Here is a 23,108-nt window from a genome sequence, read left to right as displayed (position 1 = left end):
TTCCCCTGTCAGTTGTTTGATAACCCAAACTGGACAAAGGGAAAACAACGTGGAGACCAAATGGGAGGAGTGCTGATTTGGGGTATCACTCACTATTTTCCCAATGACCTCGAACTTGACCTTCCCCAAACACAGAGTAACTGGGCTAAAGGGCTTCTTTAAGAGACCCCCGTTTGTAGGCCTCCCAGGAAGGGCAAAGAAGGGCGGGGCTGGGGAAGGCAGGGTCGTGGGCGCCCGCGGGTGCTCACCCCCTCTCCGGCCGCACCCACCCCGGGGCGGCACGGACTACAGCTCCCGGCATGCTCGGCGCGCGGTACCTGCCCGCCTCCAGCCGCCTAGCCCGGAGGATGCAGACTCTGGGAAGAGCGATGAGGATGGAGGCCGGCGAGGCAGCGCCGCCGGCGGGGACGGGCGGCTGGGGCAAGTGGGTGCGGCTCAACGTGGGGGGCACGGTGTTCCTGACCACCCGGCAGACGCTGTGCCGTGAGCAGAAGTCCTTCCTCAGCCGCCTGTGCCAGGGGGAAGAGCTGCAGTCCGACCGGGTGAGGCCCGCGGGGTGGGAGGCCGTCGGGCTAGGGATCCTTCGCTCGCTGGAATCTGGTTGTCCAGCCCGGCCCGCCCGCGGGGCTGGAAACCCGGCTGGGTCTGTTTCCGAAGAGCTGGAGGCGGGAAGAACTGGCCGGAGGAGGGGAGAAGGAAATGGATCGGAGAGTGAGGGATGTGCCCATTGCCGTGGCAACAGGACAACGCCAGGCTGCGGCCATTTGGAGCTTTTGAGCGCTGCCCTGGGCTCCCAACCCAGGAGGCTGAGGGATGGGGACTCTCCCCCTCCTTTGGGGCTCTGCGAAGGACAGACACCTAGGGCATTCTCTCTTGCCCAAACTGGACTCCTGCACTACAGGAGTTACTGAGTCTGCTTCTCCCCGCCCTTTGGGGTGTGGGTGGCCTAGGGGTACAGGGAGCTGGGTGGAGAAATCCCAAGGTGCTTTCCGAGCTGGGCTTCATTAGGGAGGAGCACTGGCCTGGGGCACCATTTCTGGGTTCCCATCTTGGCTCTGCTGCAAACTGCCTGCATGACCTTGGGTCAAACCCTTCCCTCCTCCAGGCTCAGTCTCCTATCTGTAACCCCAGGGGGCTGGCCTGGTTATGACTTCTAAGGCCCCCTCTCTCCCATTTCCTGACCTGCTGATGCTGTGACCTTGGGCAAGTCCCCTCACCTGGTGATGTGTCCGTTTTCCCTCTGTAGAGGTGTACCGAGGCCCGCTCTGCCTCCCTGCAGGCTGAGGGTATCCAATGAGATAGCGGCTCCTTTGGAAACTCGTAAACATCCCCAGAATGACTGGGGGTCTCGTGGAGACAATGTAGGGCTGGCTTCAGGGAACAGCCTCTAAGAGGGACACTCCCTGAGCCCTGGGTTAGGTGCCACTCAGACCTCACTGGATGCTCACAATGCTCCCTAGTTATGGGGGAGAGGAGGGAGGCTCAGAGAGGCCAAATCACTGGCCCAAGGTCACACAGTCAGGAAAAGGCAGAGGCAGGATTTGAACCTAGGATCTGACCCCAAAGCCTCTTTACTCCAACATGCCACTCCGTGTCTGTTCTGGGGAAGAGCCGACACTCCACCCCCTCCCACCCTCCCTCTGATCCTTTACTGGGACTGAAGTGAGGGGCTATGTGCAGGGTTGGCAGGGGAGGGGGGCTCACTCTTCTCTCCCTGCCTGTGCTCCTCGCCTTTGTAGGATGAGACTGGGGCCTACCTCATCGACCGGGACCCCACCTACTTCGGGCCCATCCTCAACTTCCTCCGGCATGGCAAGCTGGTGCTGGACAAGGACATGGCTGAGGAGGGTGAGTGGGTCGAGGAGACGGGCCGGGGCCCCCATCCTAGCCCTGTCCTCTGCAGCTTTCCAGGGCCTTCCGTGGAGGTCCAAAGCCATTTCTCCCATCTGGAGGGGACATCTGCTTTCTTCCATGTTTCCCACTTCTTCTCATCCCTGACAGGACTGAAACCCAAAGCCTGTACCCAGGCTGAACCTAGGGGCTCTGTCCAGGTGACTGGCCCATGCTTCCACTGGGTGCTACTGGGGAGGTGACAGAAACACGGAGGCAGAGGATAGAGGGAGCCAGTGAGGCCAGCAGCCTCCGCTGTGGGCAGGGATGCCCTTTCCCCTGGCCTCCTGGGAAGCCAGTTGTGGGTGGAGATGGCCATGGGAAGAGGTATGGCTCTCTTTCTCTGGGTGATGGGGTATCTCAGATGCCTGATAGGGCCCACAGTCAGCAGGTGGGTGGAGCAGGTGACTCTTCCCCCAAATCCGGCAGCCTCTGCAGCACAGTGCCGGTTGTGGGTGGAGACAGGGGAGGTGGAGCCTGCTATCCAGCAGGGGTTTGGTCCTTCCCAGGCCTGGGTGGCTGAGGCCCTGTAGATGCCCACTTTCAGGCCCAGAGGACAGTGGGGAAGCCATGCCTGGAAGAGCGGCATCTTGGCAGAGCCCCAGCCAGGAGCAGGGGTGCCAAGTCCACGTTTCCTTAGGGCAGGCAGGGTGTGACTCAGGGTCAGCTGACCCAGCCAGGCCAGCGTGGACATGTCACTTCTTCTTTCTGAGTCTCCACTTGTGTATATACAGTGGGGGCGGTGATCTCCATTAGGGACATGTTCTGGGAAAACAGACATCATGCGTCCCGGGGCTGGTACCCTGTACGTGTCTAGCACAGCCCCTCCCTCCTCACTCGGGCCCACGGTCTTCCCTGCTGACCCTTGTGGGACATGGTGATCTAGAAGCCAGGTGGCTACCCAGAGGGCCCTGGCTTCAGAATCAGAGCCCGCTGTAGGCATCAGCTCTGCGGAGCCCCACAGCTTCCCTGCAGCCCCCAGGGGGAGCAGGTACCATGGGTGTGGCCTGGGCCAAGAGTAGGTCCCATGGCAAGGGGAGGTAAACACACCAGCGTCACAGCCAACACCTGTTTACAGGTTCTGGGCTTGTCAAGCCCTGGCACTCTCAGCACCTTTAGACAGGGCTAGGTCCCCCATCCAAGGGACCAGGGGATCCAGGAGGAAACTGACCAGGTGACACCTGGAAAGTCACTTGTCCCTCTGTGCCTCCATGCGTGCATCTGTGCAAAACAAGGTGACAGTAGCACCCACCTTGCTAAGCTGCTATGAGGATAAAAGGAGCTAATACATGGCATCCCTGAGCGTGGTGCCTGGCACCGAGGACCCGTGATGCAGAGTTCACTGACTGTCATCTGCAGGGTGCCACGGGGGGCATCCTGGCAGTAGCACTCACTGACTGCCTCCTCTGTATTAGGTGGGTGTGGGCTCCAGGGACATCAGACGTGGGCCCTATCCCCGGGGAGCCCAGAGGCCAATCATGGAAAGGACCAGAAGTGTCCCTGCCCCACAGGAACTTAGGGGAGTCCAAAGGCTGAGGGCTGTCCCCTTCCCTGGAGAGGGGACTCGCTCAGTCTCTGAGACTCTCAGCCCCGTTCGCTGTATGGGAACAGTAATGCCTGTTCCCTCCGTGACCCTGGGGCTTGTGGTGAGCCCAGAGGGGCTTTGCAAACTGTAAAGGGTGGTGGTCGGGGAGATGCACGTGCACAAAGATGGTGCATTTAGTGGGCTCTGAGGCAGAGGAATGAGCGTGTGTGCCCCGGCTCTGCACGTGCCAGGTATGTGGCCTTGCACAGCTGCAGCTTTGCCTGGTCCTCAGTTTCCCGCTTTGTTCACTGGGGGTGATGGAAGTACCTGCTCCTCGTGCTGAGAATGAACTGCAGTGAAGAGTGTGACGTGCCCAGCCCGGTGCCTGGCACTTAGCGTGTGCTTCATACATGGGAGCACGTGATCGGGGGCCAGCCAAGCCGCTTCTCACGGTGGCATCCTAGGGCCCAGTCCCCATGGGCCTGCCGCCTCTGGACAGCCCTGGAGCCGCCCCCAGACTAGGGGCCTGGCAGGTGTCCCTGGGTCGCCGCACTCAGCACAGCAGGGATGTAGCGTGGCTGAGTGGCAGCGCTCTCCCCACTACAGAGAGTGTGGGACCCAAGGAAAGATATTTTCCCTCCTGCCCGACCCCTGAACTCAGAGGCTCTTCACCCTCGTGTGACTGCGGCAGGGGCGGAGGGGGAGGGGACAAGGGACTGGGGCACCGGGGCGGTGGGAGTGACGGGCGGTGCTGCTCTGTCTGTGCCAGGGGTCCTGGAGGAAGCGGAGTTTTACAACATCGGCCCGCTGATCCGCATCATCAAGGACCGGATGGAGGAGAAGGATTATACCGTCACACAGGTCGGGGCGGCTGTGGGGCAGCTGGGCAGCGTGGTGGGGAGAGGGGGAGGCGGGCAGGAGGAAGGTTGGGAGGGGCAGAACTAGGTTTCCTTGGGGAGGCCGAGCTCGCCTGTGAGGGGAGGGCTGGTTGTCCGGCTCCCAGACTGCTCAGCAAAGCCCCAGACTGGGAGACGGATGCTGGGTTCTGTCCCTGCCGCAGCTCTGTTTGCTGTGTGACCTTGGGCCCCTCACGCCCCTCTCTGGACCTTGATTTCCTCTTGCGGAGTACAGAGGTGCTGGGAACTGCCCACCCTTCCCTTCCTCACAGGCGAAGAGGGGTCATTGTGGAGGTACAGGGGGCCCTGTAGGAGGCAGTGTGGGATTGTTACATCGTCCACTTCATGGGCTCGGGTGGTCCCCTGGAGGTCACAGTGCAAGATTCTGGAGCGGGCATTCCTGAGCTTGGACCCTGGGCCTAAGTGGCCAGTCTACAGGAGGAGCTGGAGAGATTCTCTGTCCACCCTGGGGGAGTCGTGGTGGAGGGTGGGAGATGGGCAGTGAGGCACCGTCTCCCAGCCCCAGGAGATTGAAGAGGGGATGCCCTGTGTCTCACGGAGGGCCTGCCTCAGTTACCGACCCAGGGTGTCCCCTAAGCCCCTCCTCCTTTCCCGCTTGTATCACCTGTGTTCCAATTCTGGCTCTGCTACTCTTTAGCTGGGTGACCTTGGGCAAGTGACTGACCCTCTCTGAACGTCCATGGACATCCCAAACCTCCTAGGGTTTTCAGAGGGATTAAGTGAGACCATGCATGTCGAGTGCCTGGCACATAGTAGGTACTCGGAACATGGCTCTCATCTTTCCACCCCACCCGTCACCCCCTTCTGTCCTTCTTAGGGGTAGATGGTAGGGGGAGAGCAGGTGCTCCTCCCAGCCCAGGGGTGCCTGGCACCCCCACAGCTGCGCTCCATGTCACCCCTCCGCCTGCAGGTCCCGCCCAAGCACGTGTACCGCGTGCTGCAGTGTCAGGAGGAGGAGCTCACGCAGATGGTCTCCACCATGTCCGACGGCTGGCGCTTCGAGCAGGTGGGCTGGGCATGCAGGGGCCACTCCTCCAGGCAAAGCAGGCCCCTCCCTTCCCGCAGCCCCCACCCACGGGTCTTCTTCAATCCGAATAAGTAAGATTAAGAGAGGCCACACTGAGCAGCAGACTGACCAGGAAGGAGAGAGGAGGGAAGCCCCACCTCTCCGGGGAATCCTCTTTAGGGGAGTCCTCCCAGCACCCGGGTAGTGGTCTACACCGTAGTGTGAGGCTCTGGCCCCCAAGTGACAGCTCTGGTGTGAGGAGATAAGATCCACATAGGACAACAGAGGTCCCCTTGGGGCCACACCTCTTGTAACAATTCCACAGGCATAGATTCCAGGTCCCTGCAAGGGACACGCCCAGTTCCAAGCATTGCCACCTTCAGGGGAGCCCAGAGCAGTGGCTTTCCGTAAGGTATTTATGGTGACCTGTACTTCCTCCCAGTCCCGATGCAGCTTGCCAACCAGGAGAGATTTTTATCATAAACAGTGTTGCCCTAGTAATGCAGCTGACGTCACACCTCTCTCAGGTTTCTGGAGGCTCAGAGCCAGCAAGTGAACCCAAGGTCAAACTTGCCCTTAGAGAAGGGGAAGGGTTGGCTACCCTTTACCCACACAAGCTCCCTTGCACCTGGAGGTTGAAGAAGCGAGAAGAAGGCCAGACTCCCCAGGATGGCCAGGCAGGTTGAAGGAACAAGCCCAGTCCAGGAGCCGGAAGCCTGGATTCGCATTTAGGCCTCACCACTGACATTGCTGTGTGACCTTCAGCAAGTCATATCTCTCTGGGCCTCAGTTTCCTAATCTGTGACATGGGCCAGTAGTGCTTCCTTTGCAGGAATGTTGTGTAGATTAGAAAGACCGTGGATAAAGTCCCTAGCCCAGGGTAGGCCTCAAAACATTGGAGTTAGCTAGAGTCCTATGAATTACTAGAAGCATTTAAGTCTACAGGACCCCAGAGAGGACTCGGGGGTCCTGGATTCAAATCCTGTTCCACTCTTCCTGGCTGTGGGTCTTCACCACCTCTCCAAACCTCATCTGCCAAAGGGGCGGATTTTTCCTCTCTGTCTGCAGAATGAGGGTTCCTGGGGGCCAAAGGAGACCCCTCACGTGCAGGGCCTTTACCAGACAGAAGGGGCCCTGCAGGTGTGGTTATTTTAGGGACCGCAGAACGAAGGCGGGGCCACTCTTGAGAACCTGTGGGAATCTTTGGCAATCGCATGGGCTCTTAAAGGCTGAGCAAGCATGTCAGGAACCACTGGCCTAAGGAACTGGCAATCTGTTCTACCTCTGCTTCCAAGAGTGAACAGAATATGCTATGGGGCTCAGCCAGGTCACGCGGACCCCGTCCTGCAGCCTGGTTCTGGGGCTGCCTCAGCCACATCCAGGACAGAGGAGCACAGCCTGCCCATTACAGGCCTCTGCTTGCTTTTGGGAAGTGGCCTACTAGATCTGGGACTAGGCTGGGTGGGGGAGGAACAGCAGTGATAACTGTCTTCCTCTAAGGATCAGGTCCAGCCAAGCCATGTGGGGAGGCTGCCCTGGAAGTAGACCAGAGGCATAGGTGGGGGATGGGGAGAGGACTCTGACTCTGGGCCAGAGGTGTCCTCTGGAAACCCAGGGATGGGCCTGAACAGAACAGCAAGATCAGGGCACAGTTGGTATCTTGACAAGTGCCAATGTCTACGCCCCCTCCCCTCCGGCCCTCCCAACCCCACCTATCATTTTCTTCCCATGCTCCGCCCCTCCAGCTGGTGAACATCGGCTCCTCCTACAACTATGGCAGCGAGGACCAGGCAGAGTTCCTGTGTGTGGTGTCCAAGGAGCTCTACAGCTCCCCGCACGGGCTGAGCTCCGAGTCCAGCCGCAAAACCAAGGTGAGCCCTCCACTCCTCCCTGCCCCCACCGCCCCCCATGACTTCAGCCTCCCCGCCTTTCCTCCCTCCCCTCGCTGCCCTCCACCTGGCCATCCGTGCTTCTTCTTTCTCCCTCCCGCTGCACACGCCTGAGCCCCTGCTCACAGCCAATGCCATCCATCCCACGCCACCCACTGTCCTACCTGCTCATGCCGGTTACCCAGGCCCAGGCTGGGGGGAGATGGAATTATCCCCAGGGCATGGCAAGAGTGGACTTAGATGCCACTTGGATGGTGGTCACATGGTGGCCATGGGGCAGCATGGCAAAAGGAGAGTGCACTGGACTAGGCATCTGGGCGTGGTGTGAGCCCTGTGTGTGACCTTGGACAAGTCCTGCCCCCTCTGGGCACCTTGGTTGTGTTCTCAGAGAAGTGCGAGGGGTGGACCACCAGCCTAGAAATTCTGGGATCCAAAGGGCCAGTTTATTTCCCAGGGGCCTGGGCTGGGACAGGGAAGCCGAATCCATTCATCCTGCCCCTCCCGCAGGCTCCCTCCTGGGACTCGGCAGCAGGGGTCGCCTGGAGCCCTCAGGGTCCAGCCTTGTGTTCTGCCCTGGCCCCCGAGGCGGCATCAGCTGGCTGGGGGGAGGGGCCTGATCGGAGGTCCTGCCACCCTGGACCCAGAGCTAATCGGAAGCCTCGGGGGCCTTTGGTAGGACCCGTGGGGCAGGCAGCTAGCCAGGCTGGGAAGAAGGGAGACTGCTCCTTCTAGGAGCCTGTCCCTGTGTGCTGGAGACTTAGGAGCTCCGCTTCCCGTCTGTCCGTCCGCCTCCCTGTGCTGAGACTTCCCCTGCCCAACCCACCCCCATCGGGGCCAGTGGCTGGCGTGGCCGTGCACGGGTGCAGGGTGAGCCTGCCGTTCCTGCCTCTCTGGGAGAGACCTCGGGACCGGGGATGCCAGAGCTCGGTGCCGGCATCTCAGATCTGGCTAGTGCCTGCCCTGGGCCTTCCCTGGCCTCATTTCTACTAAAATGAGGCCTTCTCACGCACCCCTCAGGGATACCCCAGCCACACACCCACCCCCTTCCTCTCCCACCCCTCACCCAGCCTTGCTCCCTGTCATAGCAGCCAGGCCGATTCCGTGCACATCCTCGGCAGGACCCCACCCTCCGCTGGTTCCCCCAGGCCCCTCCCAGGCTTCCCAGGGGACCCAACAGGATGCCCCAGCTTCTGTGGCTGTAGCCCTCCCCTTCCCTGGAGGTCCTCCTTCGTCTGGCCCATCCCCTTCGCCCTGAGCTGGGGGCCCGTGGGGACAGCCGCCAGCAGGCCCTGGCCCCCTCGTTAGTTGTGCGCTCTTTCTTCCCTGGGTCCGCCGGCTGGTCCACAGAGCGCGGAGGAGCAGCTGGAGGAGGAGCAGCAGCAGGAGGAGGAGGTGGAGGTGGAGGTGGCACAGGTGCAGGTGGAGGCAGATACACAGGAGAAAGGTGCAGCCAACCCCCGAGGAGAATGATTGCTAATGAAAGCCGGCGCCTCCCGCCTGCTCCCTGCTGGAACCAGCTGCAGATCCTGGGGTCCTGGGGATGGCCGGGGGGTGGGCCCACCAGGGTTAGCTCAGCCGTGTGCCTGGCACCTCACCTGCATAACCATCCCTTCTCTCACTTTCTCTTTGCAGCCCAGTCATCTCAGGATTCCGCTAACCTTTTCTCCCTCCCACCACCGCCTCCTCCTCCTCCGCTTCCCGCTGGAGGTCCTGCCTCATCTTCATCCACCTCTTCTTCCTCCTGGATCTCATCTACACCCTGCCTCTTCCCTCTCTGCCCCTGTCCGGGTTTCCTCTCTGCCTGCTCACACCTCCATCCCAGGGCTGCCCTGGTCCCAGCCTCCTGCGCCCTCCACCCAGGCGCCCCGGCCCCGCATCCCAGAGCATCCCGCCTGCCGCCTCCTGCACCCCTGCTGGTACCTCTCGCCTCCCAGCCCGGGGAGGAGGGGCGCAGCTGTACCTCCTCAGTGTCCGCCGACCCTGCCGGGCACGTCTGAGGCTGGGCCGCCTTGCTCCAGCGCCTCACCTCTGTGCCTCCTCCTCACGTTTCCTCCTTGCAGGTTCCCGTCTGCACCCCCTCAGACCTGAGGCTGCGCTTGCAGTGAGGGCGTCTCCTGGGCCCCTCGCCCACCCCCAGAGCTGCCATGCCTGGTTTGTAGCTTGGCGGAGCTGGAGGGAGGGGCGGAAGCCAGGAGGGCGCTCATCTCTCCCTCCTTGAACTTGAGCCGAACTTCCGACTGATTTTCTCTCCTCACCCAAGTTTCTCAGCCTGCCTTGGCCTTGGGTGTCAGGCTCTGAGACCTGTCTGCCAGCACCAGAGCCGTGCTGGGAAGGAGGGAAGGGAAACGGAAGCCAGGCGCCCTGACCTCATCCCTGCACACCCAGGAGCTCTTGCACCACAGCCTCGTGGCACTGGGTTCCCTGTTTCTGCGAGGGTGGGAAGGACAGGTCACACTTGGATTCCCTTGGCCTGGGAGGAGTCAGCCAGAGCAGTCAGCCAGAGGAGTCAGCTGGCTAAGGATTGGGCTGTGGCCGAAAAAGCCCTGCCCGCAAGCCCCCACTTGATCTTGTCTGCCTGCTGTGTGACCTTGGGCAAATCACTGTCTCTCTCTGGGCCACAGTTGCCTCTATAACGAGGACGGACAGCTGCTCTCTGTGACCTCTTGCCTGAGTCAGTGGTCACCAGCCTCTCTTGGCCTTGACCCCCCGGCCAGAGTCTTGGCAGAACATGGCTTCCTAGGCAGCCACCACCCAGCCCAAGATGGGGCATGGGGCTCCCAGACGGGCGAGCTGGGTCCCCTCCCTGCTCCCCCTCCTCCTCAGCTCTGAATCCACTTTTTCTGGGCCTCAGCCCCACTCCTTCCTCCCAGAAAGACCTCGTGACTCACCTGACTCTTTCTCTCTCTCTCTCTCCCCCACCCCGCCCTCCCTCCATCTCAATCTCCTCTCTGCCCTTCTCCTGGCCCTGCACTACCCCCTCCTCACTGGCCCCACCCTCTCATACCCCTCCCGGTGTTCTAACCACCCCCCACCCCATCCCCCTGCCCCCTCTTATTTTCTAGCTGTTACAAGCCAGAGGCACCCGGATGTGAGGCCCCAGATCGCCTCCAGGGACTTGGGGTTCTGTTCTGAAATCCTTTATTTTTGTACCATGGGGTGGGGCCCTGGCCCGAGGCGGAGGAAGAGCTCTCCTCCCTGTCACCTGTGTCTACACCTGCAGGGCTGTGATTTACCCCTGCCTCCGGAGGCCAGGCAGGGGCCCTCTGGGACCTTGCAAGGCCTGAGGTGGGCCCTGGGACCCCTGGGCAGAGCCACCTGCCAGTGGCCAAAGTGTGGCGCTGTCCAGCTGTGTCTCCCAGGCCTCTACGTCCCCTCCCCCAGGTGCCCCAGCTGCATGGCAGATACGCTCCCCCCAGCCCAGTCACATCAGCTCCCTGAGCCTTAGTCTCCCTGTCTGTCAAATGGGTTCACGTCCTGCCCTGCCTACCTCACAGGGTTGTTGTGAGGTTACCCAGAGAAGCAAGGGCCCCAAAAGCCCTCGGGGTGGGGGGAGGCAGCGTGTAAAGCCCAGACTTGGACCTGCCTGGCCCCAGATGGAGACTGAGGGATGGGTGGGGGATGAAGGGTGTGGGGGTTGGCCCTGTCGGAAGGAGGGGATGTGTGACTCGGCCTTCACCAGGCTGCTCCCATCCGCACCCCCATCCCACCTCCGCCCCCGCCATCTGGACTGCTGGGCGCAGAGTGCCCTGGCCAGGAGGGAGGCAGGCATTGGTTCAGAAGGAGCAGCGGGGCCACTCAGGAACTGGTGACAAGGGAAAGGGGGATACTCCTCCCTCTGTCCACGGCAGAGTCTGGGAGTGGCAGGGGCTGAGCAAGGGACCCCTCCTGTGTTTACGGCCTCCCAGGCTGGGTACTTGCTTCTCAGCTGTGTCTGAGAAAGCACATGTAATAAAACCCGAAGAAACAGCCAGCCTGGCTGTGTCCCTCTCTTTCTCAGGGCCATGTCTGGGGACAGGGGCTAAACTTAAGGTGGGGTAGACAACCCAAGGGTGATGAGCCCAGGGACCCTGCCCTGTGGTCACTCTGCCATGTGTGCTGGGGGCAGGAGTCACGGCTGGGTGCTCTGTCCCGTGGCCAGACACCGAGGGTACCAACGCTGCCCTGCTGGGTGAACTCTGGAAAGTACCTGCCCCTCTCTGGACCTCAGTTTCCTCATCAACAAAGTGAGGGGTTGGACCAGGTGACTTCTAAGGCCCCGCCCCCTGGAGTCACACAGGTCTCTTCCCGGCCTCCAGGCAGACCTAGATCAGCTGGGGTGCTGAGGGGTAGGGGATGGGTCTTCTGGGAATCAGAATACCAGGTCCTAAGCCTGGCTCCCTGCCCTCCACTTCCCAGCCTCACCTCACCATTCACATGCTGGCTTCACCCTGCCACCTCTGCTCCATCCTCACCGCCAGGATGCCACCTCTGCTCCATCCTCACCGCCAGGATGCCCCTTCTGCTTCCTGCTGTGGTACCTTCTGGTCACCTCCACCCTTTGCCCCAAGTCCTAGGAAATACCGCCCCCCCCCCAGGCTCCCCTCCATCTTCTCTCAGAGTCCAACAGGACCCCACCCCCACCCCACTTGGCCAGTTCCTTCACCTTGCTGGTCCCCCTTACCCCCCCTCAGGAACTTAGCACTGTGGGGGGGGTGGAACATCTCTACAACGCAGGGATCCCCTAGGCAGAGGCCCTCCCCAGCCACTCAGCAGTCTGGGGGGACCTCACCACTTTCCCTGGGGCTCTCGGAAGTTGACCTCACTTTTTGTGTCCAGCTTTGCTTGCAAAAGAGTCACCAGGAGCCTTGTGAAAAGAACAGATTATCCCCTCCCCCCAACTCCAACTACTTAAGACTGGGGTAAGGCCATGAATTTGCATTCTAGCAAAGCAGCCTCCTGCCGCGTTCTGCTCCCCCTCTGAGATCCCTGAGAGACCACCTGGGGGGAGTGCTGCCCCCACCCAAAGCTGTCCCCCCCACAGCGTCTGCACCACCTGCTCCATCTCCACAGGCGGGACCCCGCAAGGCCAAGGGCTCTCCACACACAGATGCGATGGCCACTCCCTGTCCACCTTTGTAAACCCTCTGGAGACCAGGCCCTTCCGAGGTGCCCCGCTTCCTTCTCCTCCTGGCTAGGCTCCAAGAAAGACTTGTCCACACTTGACACCCCTCCTTCTTCCTCATCTCCACCAGGGCCGGGCCCTGCGGCCCTCCCGAGCCCCTCCCACTCAGGCCACAGCCTTGGCTGCTAAGACTCCACCCCCCTCAGGTCCCCTCCAGCCTCTGGCCACGCCCCTCAGACTCCTATTCTGGACCCCTCGTCTGCAGTGTGTGTCTCCCCTACCTCCTTGGTCTTCCCTGGACCACCTTCCCGCGGACGGTGGCTCTGAAATCCCTCCTCCAAACCTCTTTCTCAAGCTCCACATGCTCCTGGACATCTCCCTCCCAGAGGCACCCCAAGTTCATGACACCTTCCCAGAGCCTTTCCCTCCCCAGGTGCCCCAGGTGGGAGTGGTCCTGGGTGAGTGACTCCTCCCTCACCTCACCCCATCCACTGAGGCACCTGGAGAACGATGAAGGTTCTTCAACCCCGTGTCCATTCGCACCGCCCTGCTCCGACCAAGCCCCATCCGCTTCTCCCTGAAGTTCTGCAGTGGGCGCCTCCCTGGCCTCCCTGCCTCCCACTTCCTTTACGGTGGTGCCAGTGGTGGTTCTAAAATGTTCATCCACTCACGTGTCACTTCCCTGCTCTAGAGCCTTCCATGGCTCCCCTGAGCACCCAGGGTCAAGTCCTTAGTTCAGCTCCAAGCTCTTTGCCATCTAATCTCAGTTTGCCCCTCCCCACGAATTCCTTTTCAGTGCCCCGCCCCCCCCACCCCCCACCCCCGCAGCTAAAAACAACTTAGTGTCCCTTAAGGGGCATTGACTCTGGGGACTCTGCTTTTGCACATGCTGTTCCCCGGCCTGGAATCCTCTTCCTCACCCTGGCCACCTTTGAACCCCAGCTCCTCCAGGCAGCCTTCCCTGACTTCCCGAGTTACAGGCTACCCCGAAGCCCCATCACACTGGATCATCATCCCCATGCCTCCTGGATCAGGAGCCAAGTTCTGTGCCGCTCTGGGACCCCATCACAGCACTTGGCACATGGTAGGAGCCTGTGAGATGCTTGCTGAATAAATGACTCAGCATGCAAAGGCAGTGTCATGATGGAATGGAAGTGGTAGCCTGCGAATCAGGAGACAGGGCTTCCATGACTCCTGACCCCTCCCTGGTGTGATCTTGAGACTCTGCCCCTCAGTTTCCTTCCAAGCTTCCAAAAGGAGCACATCGCTTGTCCCAGCTGGCACGCTGACCTGAGGGGCACCAAACCATTGCCTTCCTGGGGTTGCCCCCGGGACCCAGGCGGCTGCCCTAGAGGCCACCCCTGCCCCCACTGACCCCACCTTGGCCTTCTGGACACTTAGCCAAGAAGCTGAGCAGATAGCAGGGTCTGTTCAGTCAAGGGCATGAGATGGGTGCCCGGGGCCCCATTCAATCCCCAGAGCAGGACCTGGGGTCAGACAGCTTTATTCCACAGGGCAGCTGAGCTCACCTCCAGGTGAGAATGGGCAGTGAAGGCCCGGGAGACAGGTAGGGGTGGGAGGACCCTGGACCCAGGGCTCCGCACCCTTTGGCTTGCAGTGGCAGCTGGCCCACTTGGCTGTCTCCAGGGCTCTGAGGGCCCTTCCTGTGGGGGCACCTTCCTCCCCCACCCCTCAAGTTAGGCCGAGGGCTTCAAAGGCTGGAATCTGTTGTCTGGAGAGGATGCTGTCCCAGCAGCCTCTGCGTGGGGGCGGGGGCGGGGGCGGGGGGGTGGGACCCGGCAGCCACGTGATCGCTACTCAACTCCTCCCCCCCAAAGTCAGCAGCAGAGGAGGGGGAGGGAGAAGAGAGAATCAGGAGGGGACGGGCTGGATGCAAACCCCCCAGCTGGGCCTGGTGACCATCCCAGGCCCTCGGGGGAAGTCTGGACCACCAGCTGATGGCCCTTCTCCCTCCTTGTGTCCTCACTGGGGCAGATATCAGGCAACAGGTTGGGCAACAGGAGAGACACCACCTCCTGTCCCCTCGGGGCCCTGCCACCCTCAGAACACTTGCTCCCCTGCCTGGTGGGTGCCCTGGGCTCTCTGAGTCCAAGAGGTGGGCCCCTGCTCTGCAGGAGGGCAGCTCCTCAGGTCAGCACCTGTTGGATCCAGCCAATCACACCTGTGATGCGGGTGTAGACGCCAAAATAGTTGGGCCGGCCACAGCCCAGACCCCAGCTGACCAGCCCCGCCAGGAACCAGCGGCCACTAGGTTCCTTGCACACCAGCGGGCCGCCCGAGTCACCCTGTAAGTGAGGGAGAGACAGGGCCGTGTCAGGGTAAAGGCATCCCCTTCCAGGCGAGGGTCCCAACTTCTGGGGATGTTCTAAGTGACAGCAAGAAAGTCACATCCCCTTTGGAAGCCTCCGATAAATAGAGGGAGCGCAAGCTAGCCCAGCCTGGCCTCCAGTGGGGCCTGGCTATCGTGGAAGCGTGGTTGTGTGTCCCCTGCCCAGCTCTGCCTGCTTTCTGTGGGCTCCGACTAGTCCTCTCCGCTGGGTCACTTGGGCAAAGTGCCTCGTGGAGGGCAAGGAGCAGAGCTGGGCTTGAGTCTCAGACCCGCCTCCTCAGGTCTGGGGCCTTCAACCTGGAGCAAGTCTCTCAACCTCCCAAGCCTCAGTTTCCTCATCCATAAAGTGGGGACAGCCGAGCCCACCTTGGCATGAGGCTGCAGCAGCCTGCTGTGAACGGGGGACCAGGCCCTGGGTGATGTGAACAGCGCCGTCTGGCCCCCCTCTGGCCCACCCCGAGGCAGTTACCTGGCAGGCATCCTTCTTGCCCCGGCTGTAGCCGGCACACAACATGCGGGGGGTCACCTGGTAGCGGTAGGCCTCGCTGCACAGGTCCTGCAGGATCAGCTGCACGTCCACCTTCTGCAGACCGTTGCTGGTGGGGCCTGCCCGGTGGGGTGGAGGGCAGAGGTAAGAAGATCCGTGGTGCCCGGGGCCCCTCCTCTTCCTTCGCTACCCCTCTTGCGTCTCAGGAGGCCCCTTGCTCACCCCTGCTCTGCCCACGCCCCCTTCCCCGCCCTCCACCTCACCATTACTCTGTTCTCGCTCCTGCTCCGAGTGTGGCGTGTGGCGGCAGACCCCACTCCCACCCCACCCAGGGCCTGTCTGGGCTAGCATCCTCCTCGGGTTCTCCCCCGCCCCCTCCTCCTGCTTGAGGCCTCTTGGCCCCTCCCCTCCGCTCCGGGATAGCCCTGGGGGATTTCTCCAGAGCACACATCTCACCCCTCCACCCCGCCCACCAAAACTCATCAGCATCTCCCCACCATCCAGCCGGCCCTTCTCCAGGAAGGCTGCGTGTTAGGACTCCCCACCCCCAACCCCGGGAGCTTCCGTATACGCTGTGCCTAGTCCCACTGGAAGATCTGGTTTGTTCAGCTGGGGTGGGGCCCAGACATCGGTGTTTTTCTTGAAGCCCTGAGGCTCCGTGTAGGTCAGGAGGAGGACTCTGGCCTCAAGATCCTCACCCAGACCCTCCTGCTGCCGGCTCCCCTCTGGTGCTGGGTGTTCCCAGGGCTCCCTGGGTTGCCAACCGTGTTCTTACCAGAAACGCCTTTCCCCTTTGCTGGGACACTGCTGACCCACTCTCCAAGCCTCCTCTGGGCTGCCACTGACACCCGTACCTCCTCATCCATGTCAGCTCTTAGCACTGTCTCCCCCAAGAATGTTTCCTGTTCGTCTTTATATTCCCTTTGTCCAACTCGTTGCCTGGCATAGAGCAGGTGCTCATAAATGTGTCATTGAATGAATGAATGAATGAGCAAGGGGACCAATCCTTGTTTTACACTATTCTCCATCATCTTCTTGGACATGTCATGTTTCACCTGAGCCTCCGTTTCTCCATCTTCAGATGATCCCTCAATCCTGCCCACCTCCAGATCGTAAAGCGCGGTACACATTTTTGAAGCCACCACCACGAAGGGTGCATGGCATGGCTGTAGTTGTACACAGAGCTGAGGGGTGGCCTCTAGGGATGTGTAGGAGGGAAGGGGAGAAACTCATGTTTCCGAGAGGCAGTAGCTGGAACAGCAGGGGCTCTGGGGTCAGATAGTCCTGGGTTCTAGTCTCTGCTCCAGCCCTCTCTGACTGTGTGACTCTGAGTCACTGCTAAATGTCTCTGAGCCTCAGTTTCCCCATCCTTAAGATGGGGTCCATGATAACCAATAGCTAGGGTTATTGGATGGATTAAATGAAATCATGTTCCCCTAAAATCTAACCTCGATGTAGTAAGTATTAATAATTAAAAGCCTCCCCCCAGCTCAGACACATACCCCTCCACCCACCGCTGGCCAAGGAGCAGAGGGTTGGAGCTTGCCCATGGGCTGTGGGGTCCCTGGCCTGCTCCATCACTCCACACACATCCCGCAATGGCCTCCCATGACCTTGGTTCTCCTTAAATGCCCTTCTGGAAGGAAGGGAAGGGCTGGAGGGGCAAGGGGCCACGGCTATAGTAAAAGGTTGTTTTTTTTCTGTGATATCCAGCCCAATTTAATCCCAGGACTAGAGGGCCTTGGGAGTGGAGCCCCAGGGCCCCTTGCCCGTTCCCCTCCAGGCTCAGAAGCTGCGTGAAGCGGACCCATCCCACTTCCCCTGCCCGCCGTCCTGCTCACCACCCTCACGCAGGGCGCCCCAGCCCGTGATCCAGCAGTGCAGGCCCGGCTCAAAGAAGTGGGAGCGCGCGGGCAGGCAGACGGGATGCACAGTTGTCGAGCGCACCACGGGGTGGTCGAGCTGCAGCAGGGCCACGTCGTAGTCGTGGCTGTCCTCCTCGTGGTACGGGTGCAGGAGCAGGCGGCTAACCTTGAAGGATACCTCGCCTGGCCAGCGCGAGCTCTGCCACACTTTGCCCAGGAACACGGTCCACAGCGCCGGGGAGGCCATGCTGGGGGCGGGGAGGGGGACTCGCTCAGCGGCCAGTTCCCCCATCCCATCCCAGATCCTAGGATAGCCAGCTTCCCCACCTGGGACACCAGCCTCCACGCCCATCCCCGCCCTGCTCTGGAAGGCCAGGCAGCTGGTGGTACTGTGTTCAGTGTTGGCCCTGGAGCCCACCTGCCTGGGTTCCAGCCCCAGCGTCATCCCTCCCGAGATATGTGTTCACCTTTCTTGGCCTCAGTCACCCCATCTGCGAAATGGGAATAGCATCATCTACTTATATATTCCTGGGGGAATTCAATAAGACTGCATATGTAAAAAAAAATTAGCACAGTGCCGGACACCGGCAGATTATTTCTCTTTTTTTTTTTCTGTGCATTTTATAGATGGGGCAGCTGGGAGCCCCCTGAATCTTACTGGTCCTCAGGAGGAAGGGGCGGGAGTTAAGTGTGGGAGTTTAGTGTGAAAGAATCGGCAGAGACTGGGCTGTGCAGGCCCCTGGAGGCCAGGTCAGCATCCAGGTCTTTCTCTACCTTGTAGGCAGTGGGGAGCCAGGGGTGGAGTGAAAGAAGCTGGGCAGTCAGACTGCACCCAGATTGGCACCCAGCAGAGGATGCAAAAAGGGGCTGGGCTCTGGGCTGCCAGGGCGACCCAGGGGTGATGGTGGCAGCGTAGCTGGGCCGTGGCTGAAGATTCGTCTGGACCACTGAGAGGGCTTGCTGCCTGGCTCTGAGTGTGAGGGGAGGGGGAGGGGTTCCCTGGTGGCTCCAGGCCTTTGGCTCGGACTGTGTAGACCCAGGACAGAGAAGGAGGCATGGGGAGAGAGTCCAGGGCTGGCCGTGCTGGGGGTGGGTCTGGGGCACCGGACATCAGGCTGGAGGTGGGGAGGGGGCACTGTCAGCTCACCACAGAGACGGGGCAGATGTCTGCGGAGTGGGGTGAGCTGTCCCTTCCTGTGGGCTTCTCCGCCCCGCCCCGCCCACCCCAGGTCACAGGCAGACACGCCTGGAGGAGTTCTGTTCTCTTCTGTACCCCATTGTCTAGCACGGCCCCGGCACATAGGAGGAACACAACAAATACCGCTGAATGGAGGAATGAGTAAATGAACGAATCACTGGTCCAGCTGAGAGCAAGTTACCAAAAGTAGAGCACAGAGAGGTTGAGCAACCTCTGCAGGGGCACAGAGTCTGTTCGTGGTGAAGGCAGAGCTGAACCCAAGTGTCCAAACAGTCAGCCTGAGGGGCTTGCCGCCTCCCTCCCCTCTGTCTGCGTCGATCTCAGACACACTGTACCTCCCTGCCACGGCCTTCCCTCCCCCACCTTTTGCGGCTTATGTCCCGGTGTCGCCTCCCTCACCTGTCCTCCTGGAAGCAGTGGGCAGCTGTGATCACCCAGCGGTCGGCGATGAGGGCCCCCCCGCAGATGTGTCGGCCCCGAACCTGGAGGCTGGCCTGCCACGGCCACTCACCCTCTGAGGACACGGCCCCGCCCACGATGCGGCCGGAGGGGCCCTGGAGGCCACAGTCTGGGGTGTGGGGGAGGGGTGGACAGCGGAGGAGGGGCAGGAGAGAACCAGTGAGAAACAGACATAGAGAGCCAGAGAAGGGGCAGGCATGGAGGAGGAGGAGAGGAAGGACAGAGAGGGGGATGGAGAAAGGATGAAAGGGCAAGGGAGTGAGGGAGGCGGGCAGGACCCACACAAGGGGGCAGAGGCGGGGTAGAAAGAGACAGATGGACAGATGGTGAGCTCTCCCTCCAGCTCCCCAGGGTGGACACCTCCCTCCCTCCCACACTCAAGGGCCCAGCAGGTGGAGGGGTGTCCTGCCCATCCTAGCCTTTTGAAGCCCCCAGCCTGGCAGGCAGGCGGTCTCACCACAGTGCTGCTCGTCCGAGCCGTCCTTGCAGTCAGGGTGACCATCACACTGCGGGTTGGGCTTCTTCACGCAGCTGCGGTCCTCACACTGGAAGGTGAAGGTCCCACAAGGCACCCCTGGGATAGGGGGGTGGGGGAAGGGCGCAGAGGGTGGGTCCCTCAGCCTGAAGGAGCCTCCAAAACAAGGCCCAGGGAAGATGGAGCCTCCTGACCACACTACAGGGTCCGCTAAGGCTCCTTTAGGGTCCCCTCAAGGCAGGTCATATCCCCTCCCCACCCCTCTCCCCTCACACTGGTCTGTAAAGAGAAGGGGATGTGAATGGATGAAGAAGATGTGGCACATATATACAATGGAATATTACTCAGCCATAAAAAGGAATGAAATTGAGTTATTTCTAGTGGGGTGGATGGACCTAGAGTCTGTCATACAGAGTGAAGTAAGCCAGAAGGAGAAAAACAAATATCATATGCTAATGCATATATATGGAATCTGAAAAAACAGTACTGATGAACCCAGTGGCAGGACAAGAATAAAGACGCAGAAGTCGAAAACAGACTTGAGGACACGGAGGGGGAAGGGGAAGCTGGGACAAAGTGAGAGAGTAGCATTGACATATATACACTACCAAACGTAAAATAGATAGCTAGTGGGAAGCTGCTGCATAACACAGGGACATCAAGTTGATGATTGGTGATGACCTAGAGGGCTGGGTTAGGGAGGGTGGGAGGGAGGCTCAAGAGGGAGGGGATATGGGGATATATGTATAAATACAGCTGATTCACTTTGTTGTACAGCAGAAACTGGCACAACAGTGTAAAGCAATTATACTCCAATAAAGAGCTGGAAAAAAAAAAAAGAGAGAAGGTGATATCTCTCCCCTCAGACTGGGGCTCCTGACCCGGGGTCATGCCTCCCCATAGGTGTGGTACCTGAAGGCAGAACTGTGCCTCCACTTTCAGATGAGTGAAGCTCCCAAGAGCAGGGCTATGCCTTTCCCATGAGACTAAAGCTCCCCTCTTAGCCTGGCAGCCCTCCAGGCCCTGTCCCACCTGGCTCTTCACTGCCTTCACTGTGAAGAGCTTTCTGCTCCACCAGTCTTCGACTGGTCTCCTTTCCTCCTCTACTTAAATTTTACCTCTCTTCAAGGCCCAGTTCAAAGCCTACCTCCTCTAGGAAGCTTTCCCAGCCTGATCTCCTCCTCGGCCTCCAATCTTCCTATGGACATGATGTCCGGAAGGCTTTGGGTCAGAGAGAGTCACCCATCATATTTTTTTTCTGCTATCAGATAATCCTCAGAGGGCAGGGACCACTTCTCTGGTGTCTTTTATTCCCTTTTCCTCACTCTGCCTTGCATATCACTGAGTAGTCTATGAGTGAAGGCTTGTTGGTCGTAGGGATGGATAGGTGGACGGACAGATAGATAAAACACTGGAGACTCAGATGGAAGATTGGGCAGACCTACAAATGGGTGGCTTGATGTCTGGTAAGAAGACTGACAAGCAGCTATTTGGATGGATAAATGAGTGGATGTAAGGACCAAAGGACAAACAGGTAGAGAGACCATTGGATGGATGGATGCATACATGCCTTCGTGGAGGCATGGATAAAGGATGGAACAATGGACATACAGACAGGAAGTTGGGTAAACCAATAAATGAGTAGATTGATGGCTTAGTGGATAGGGAGATAGGTGGATGGACAGGCTTATGCATGAATGAATGAGATGGATGCATGAGTCAGTGGACAGACAAGGTGGCTGGAGAGACCAGAAGACAGATGAATCGATGATGGATGGATGGATAAATGGATGTGTGGATGGACGGATGGGTGGATGGATGAATGGGTGGATGGATGGATGGATGGATGGATGGATGGATGGGTGTGTGGATGGACAGACATATAGGCATACTTATAGATGGGTTGGTAAGTATTTGGACAAGAAGACAGAAACCTTTGCAGAAGGAGCATGCAGAAGGGCTGGGCTGTCTGGCCAAGCCCATTCTTTGGTTTCCCTCTAGATACCTGGTCATACCCTGCCCTACCTTCCTGGCACTGCTCTTCGTCACTCCCATTGAGACAATCAGGCTGCCGGTCACAGACCCTGGACAGTGAGATGCACGTGCTGTCCTCTTGGCACTGGAACATGGCTCTGCAAACTGTGTGAGGACACAGGAAGGGACCGGTGGGAGGAAGCCAGAGGTCCCAGGATGGGACTTTGCGTTGCCGGTAGACTGTGTATTGTAGCGCAAGTCATGATCGCAAATCTCTTTCTCAGGCCGAGTTTCACAGCAGCCCCGGGAGATACTCCATTTCATTGGTGGAAACAGAAATGAAGTGACTTGTCCGAGGTCACCTCACTGAGCCAGAACTTGAAGCCAGATGTTCTGGTTCCAAATAGGAGGCACCTTCCACAGCATGAAAGCAAGATCAGCCCAAAGACAGGCACATCTCGCTTCCCTCCTGTTTCTCTCCCCACGTATGTAAAACTTTGACAGGATGCCGGTGATCTGGGGAGATCAGACTGGAACATGCTGCCCTGATGGTGACTCTGGGGGCCAGAAGCCAGGATTCAGAAGCAGAGGTATTAATCCGAGAGAGCCCAGGCTTGGGGACCACCAGGACCCTGAGCCCCTTCTGCAGGGCTGGGCCATGGTGAGCACAACCCCAGGAAGAGTTGGCAGCTCCAGTCTGAACCCCGACAGTGGAGGACCCCACTCAAAGGAGGCAGATAAAGGATCCTCCTCTTGGCCACCGTGGGTCTGCCCGACCCTGCCCGGTCCTACTCTCCCTCATCTGCTCTGTTCCTTCTTGGACAGTTGGCCGGGCAAAAGGCTAGGGATGATGGCCTGGTGGGGAGAAGCCCTGAGCTGGGAGTCAGGACACCTGGGTCCCAGCTTGTCCCTACCACTGCCCTATAGGGTGGCCCTGGAGAGGCCACTTTCCGACCCTCTGCTTCCACCTTGCCATCTCAGCACAGCGAGGGAGCCCTACTTCCTGGATGCTGCTAATGGGAGCTGCCCATGCGAGGGGGTCTCGAAAGGGTGAGCTCAGTCCAGCACAGAGGTGAGGAAAGAGGAGGGATGGGGCCGGCGGGCTGCTCACCACAGTTTCTCTCATCCAGGCCGTTGGGGCAGTCCTTGACCCCGTCACAGGCCGGCACACAGAGTCCATTCACAGAGCAGAGGAACTCTCCAGGGCAGGCTGGACAGGGAAGGAGCCATTAGGACACACATCATCGTGAAAACAAGTGCAGACACGAGGCACCTGTGTGCTCATATGTGTACCCACGTGCCTGTGTACACGGTCCATGTGGACATACATATCCGGGCACATGCAGGCAGCACACACTCGGGGATGTATAAGTGTATATACCTCATGAACACGTATGACCGCCTTGCACATGCGGGCACACGCAAAGCCGCATGTGTTTGTTCACACGTGCACACACTCCTTTTGACCAGCCTCTTGGTGCTTCCAGGGACAGCAAAGAGGCAGAGAGAAGCTGTGGGGGCTTTGAGGGTCCCCCCACTCCCCAGCCTGCCCATACTCACGATCTGACTGGTTGTACAAGCTGTAGTGCACCTGCACGCCGGGCCCCGTGAGGGAGATCTGGGATGTGAAGTTGATGGTGATGCCGGCAGTGGCCACTACGGGGATCCTCTCAGCGTAGGGCTGCAGGGTGCGCAGGCCACACAGTCTGGGGGCGACCAGATACAGACTCAGGGCCACACGGGCTGGTTCAAGGGAAGGGACAGCCTGGGTCCCCGTGCACAGACAGGGCAAGGATAGGGCAGTCAGAGAGGAAGGGGGAGCTGCACCCCACCCCCACCTCCTCTGCCTTGATGTCTCCCTTGGGTGACCGCTCGCCCCCAGAGTCATTTGAAAAGAAGCCTGGCTATGTCACTTCCCCGCTCGAAAACCTTCCATGGTTCCCCATTGCCTGCAGGATAACATTTAACGTCT

General features: G+C 59.8%; 2 protein-coding genes across 5 annotated transcripts in view; one reads left to right on the top strand and one right to left on the bottom strand.

Annotated features, from left to right (window-relative positions):
* The first annotated feature begins 203 nt into the window (after window positions 1-203).
* On the top strand, window positions 204-11,195 carry KCTD17 (potassium channel tetramerization domain containing 17). Of its 4 annotated transcripts, XM_057741372.1 has the most exons (9): window positions 204-542; window positions 1,740-1,848; window positions 4,185-4,276; window positions 5,243-5,338; window positions 7,084-7,209; window positions 8,575-8,671; window positions 8,860-8,934; window positions 9,288-9,378; window positions 10,290-11,195. In XM_057741372.1, exons 1-9 carry the CDS (start codon window positions 300-302, stop codon window positions 10,357-10,359), a joined length of 999 nt encoding a protein of 332 aa, XP_057597355.1. In that variant the 5' UTR covers window positions 204-299; the 3' UTR covers window positions 10,360-11,195. The 4 variants fall into 4 exon arrangements, with proteins under 4 accessions (XP_057597355.1, XP_057597352.1, XP_057597354.1 ...); XM_057741369.1 differs by having other exon boundaries at window positions 8,860-11,195; XM_057741371.1 differs by lacking the exons at window positions 8,575-8,671; window positions 8,860-8,934; window positions 9,288-9,378 and having other exon boundaries at window positions 209-542.
* A 60-nt stretch (window positions 11,196-11,255) lies between these two features.
* Window positions 11,256-23,108, bottom strand: part of TMPRSS6 (transmembrane serine protease 6) — a 41,458-nt gene continuing 29,605 nt past the window's right edge. Inside the window, exons 11-18 of the mRNA XM_057741368.1 lie at window positions 22,697-22,842; window positions 22,248-22,346; window positions 21,188-21,301; window positions 19,145-19,261; window positions 18,628-18,796; window positions 17,007-17,278; window positions 15,148-15,284; window positions 11,256-14,634 (exon numbers count right to left, since the gene is read on the bottom strand). Coding sequence (XP_057597351.1) covers window positions 14,476-14,634; window positions 15,148-15,284; window positions 17,007-17,278; window positions 18,628-18,796; window positions 19,145-19,261; window positions 21,188-21,301; window positions 22,248-22,346; window positions 22,697-22,842 — 1,213 coding nt within the window. The 3' untranslated portion in view covers window positions 11,256-14,475. The remainder of the gene's footprint in view (window positions 14,635-15,147; window positions 15,285-17,006; window positions 17,279-18,627; window positions 18,797-19,144; window positions 19,262-21,187; window positions 21,302-22,247; window positions 22,347-22,696; window positions 22,843-23,108) is intronic.

The sequence above is a fragment of the Hippopotamus amphibius genome, chromosome 7 (genome assembly GCF_030028045.1).
Source record: "Hippopotamus amphibius kiboko isolate mHipAmp2 chromosome 7, mHipAmp2.hap2, whole genome shotgun sequence".
Taxonomy (NCBI): Eukaryota; Metazoa; Chordata; class Mammalia; order Artiodactyla; family Hippopotamidae; genus Hippopotamus; species Hippopotamus amphibius.
Note: the sequence above shows the minus strand (reverse complement) of the source record. Positions and strands in the feature narration are given on the sequence as shown.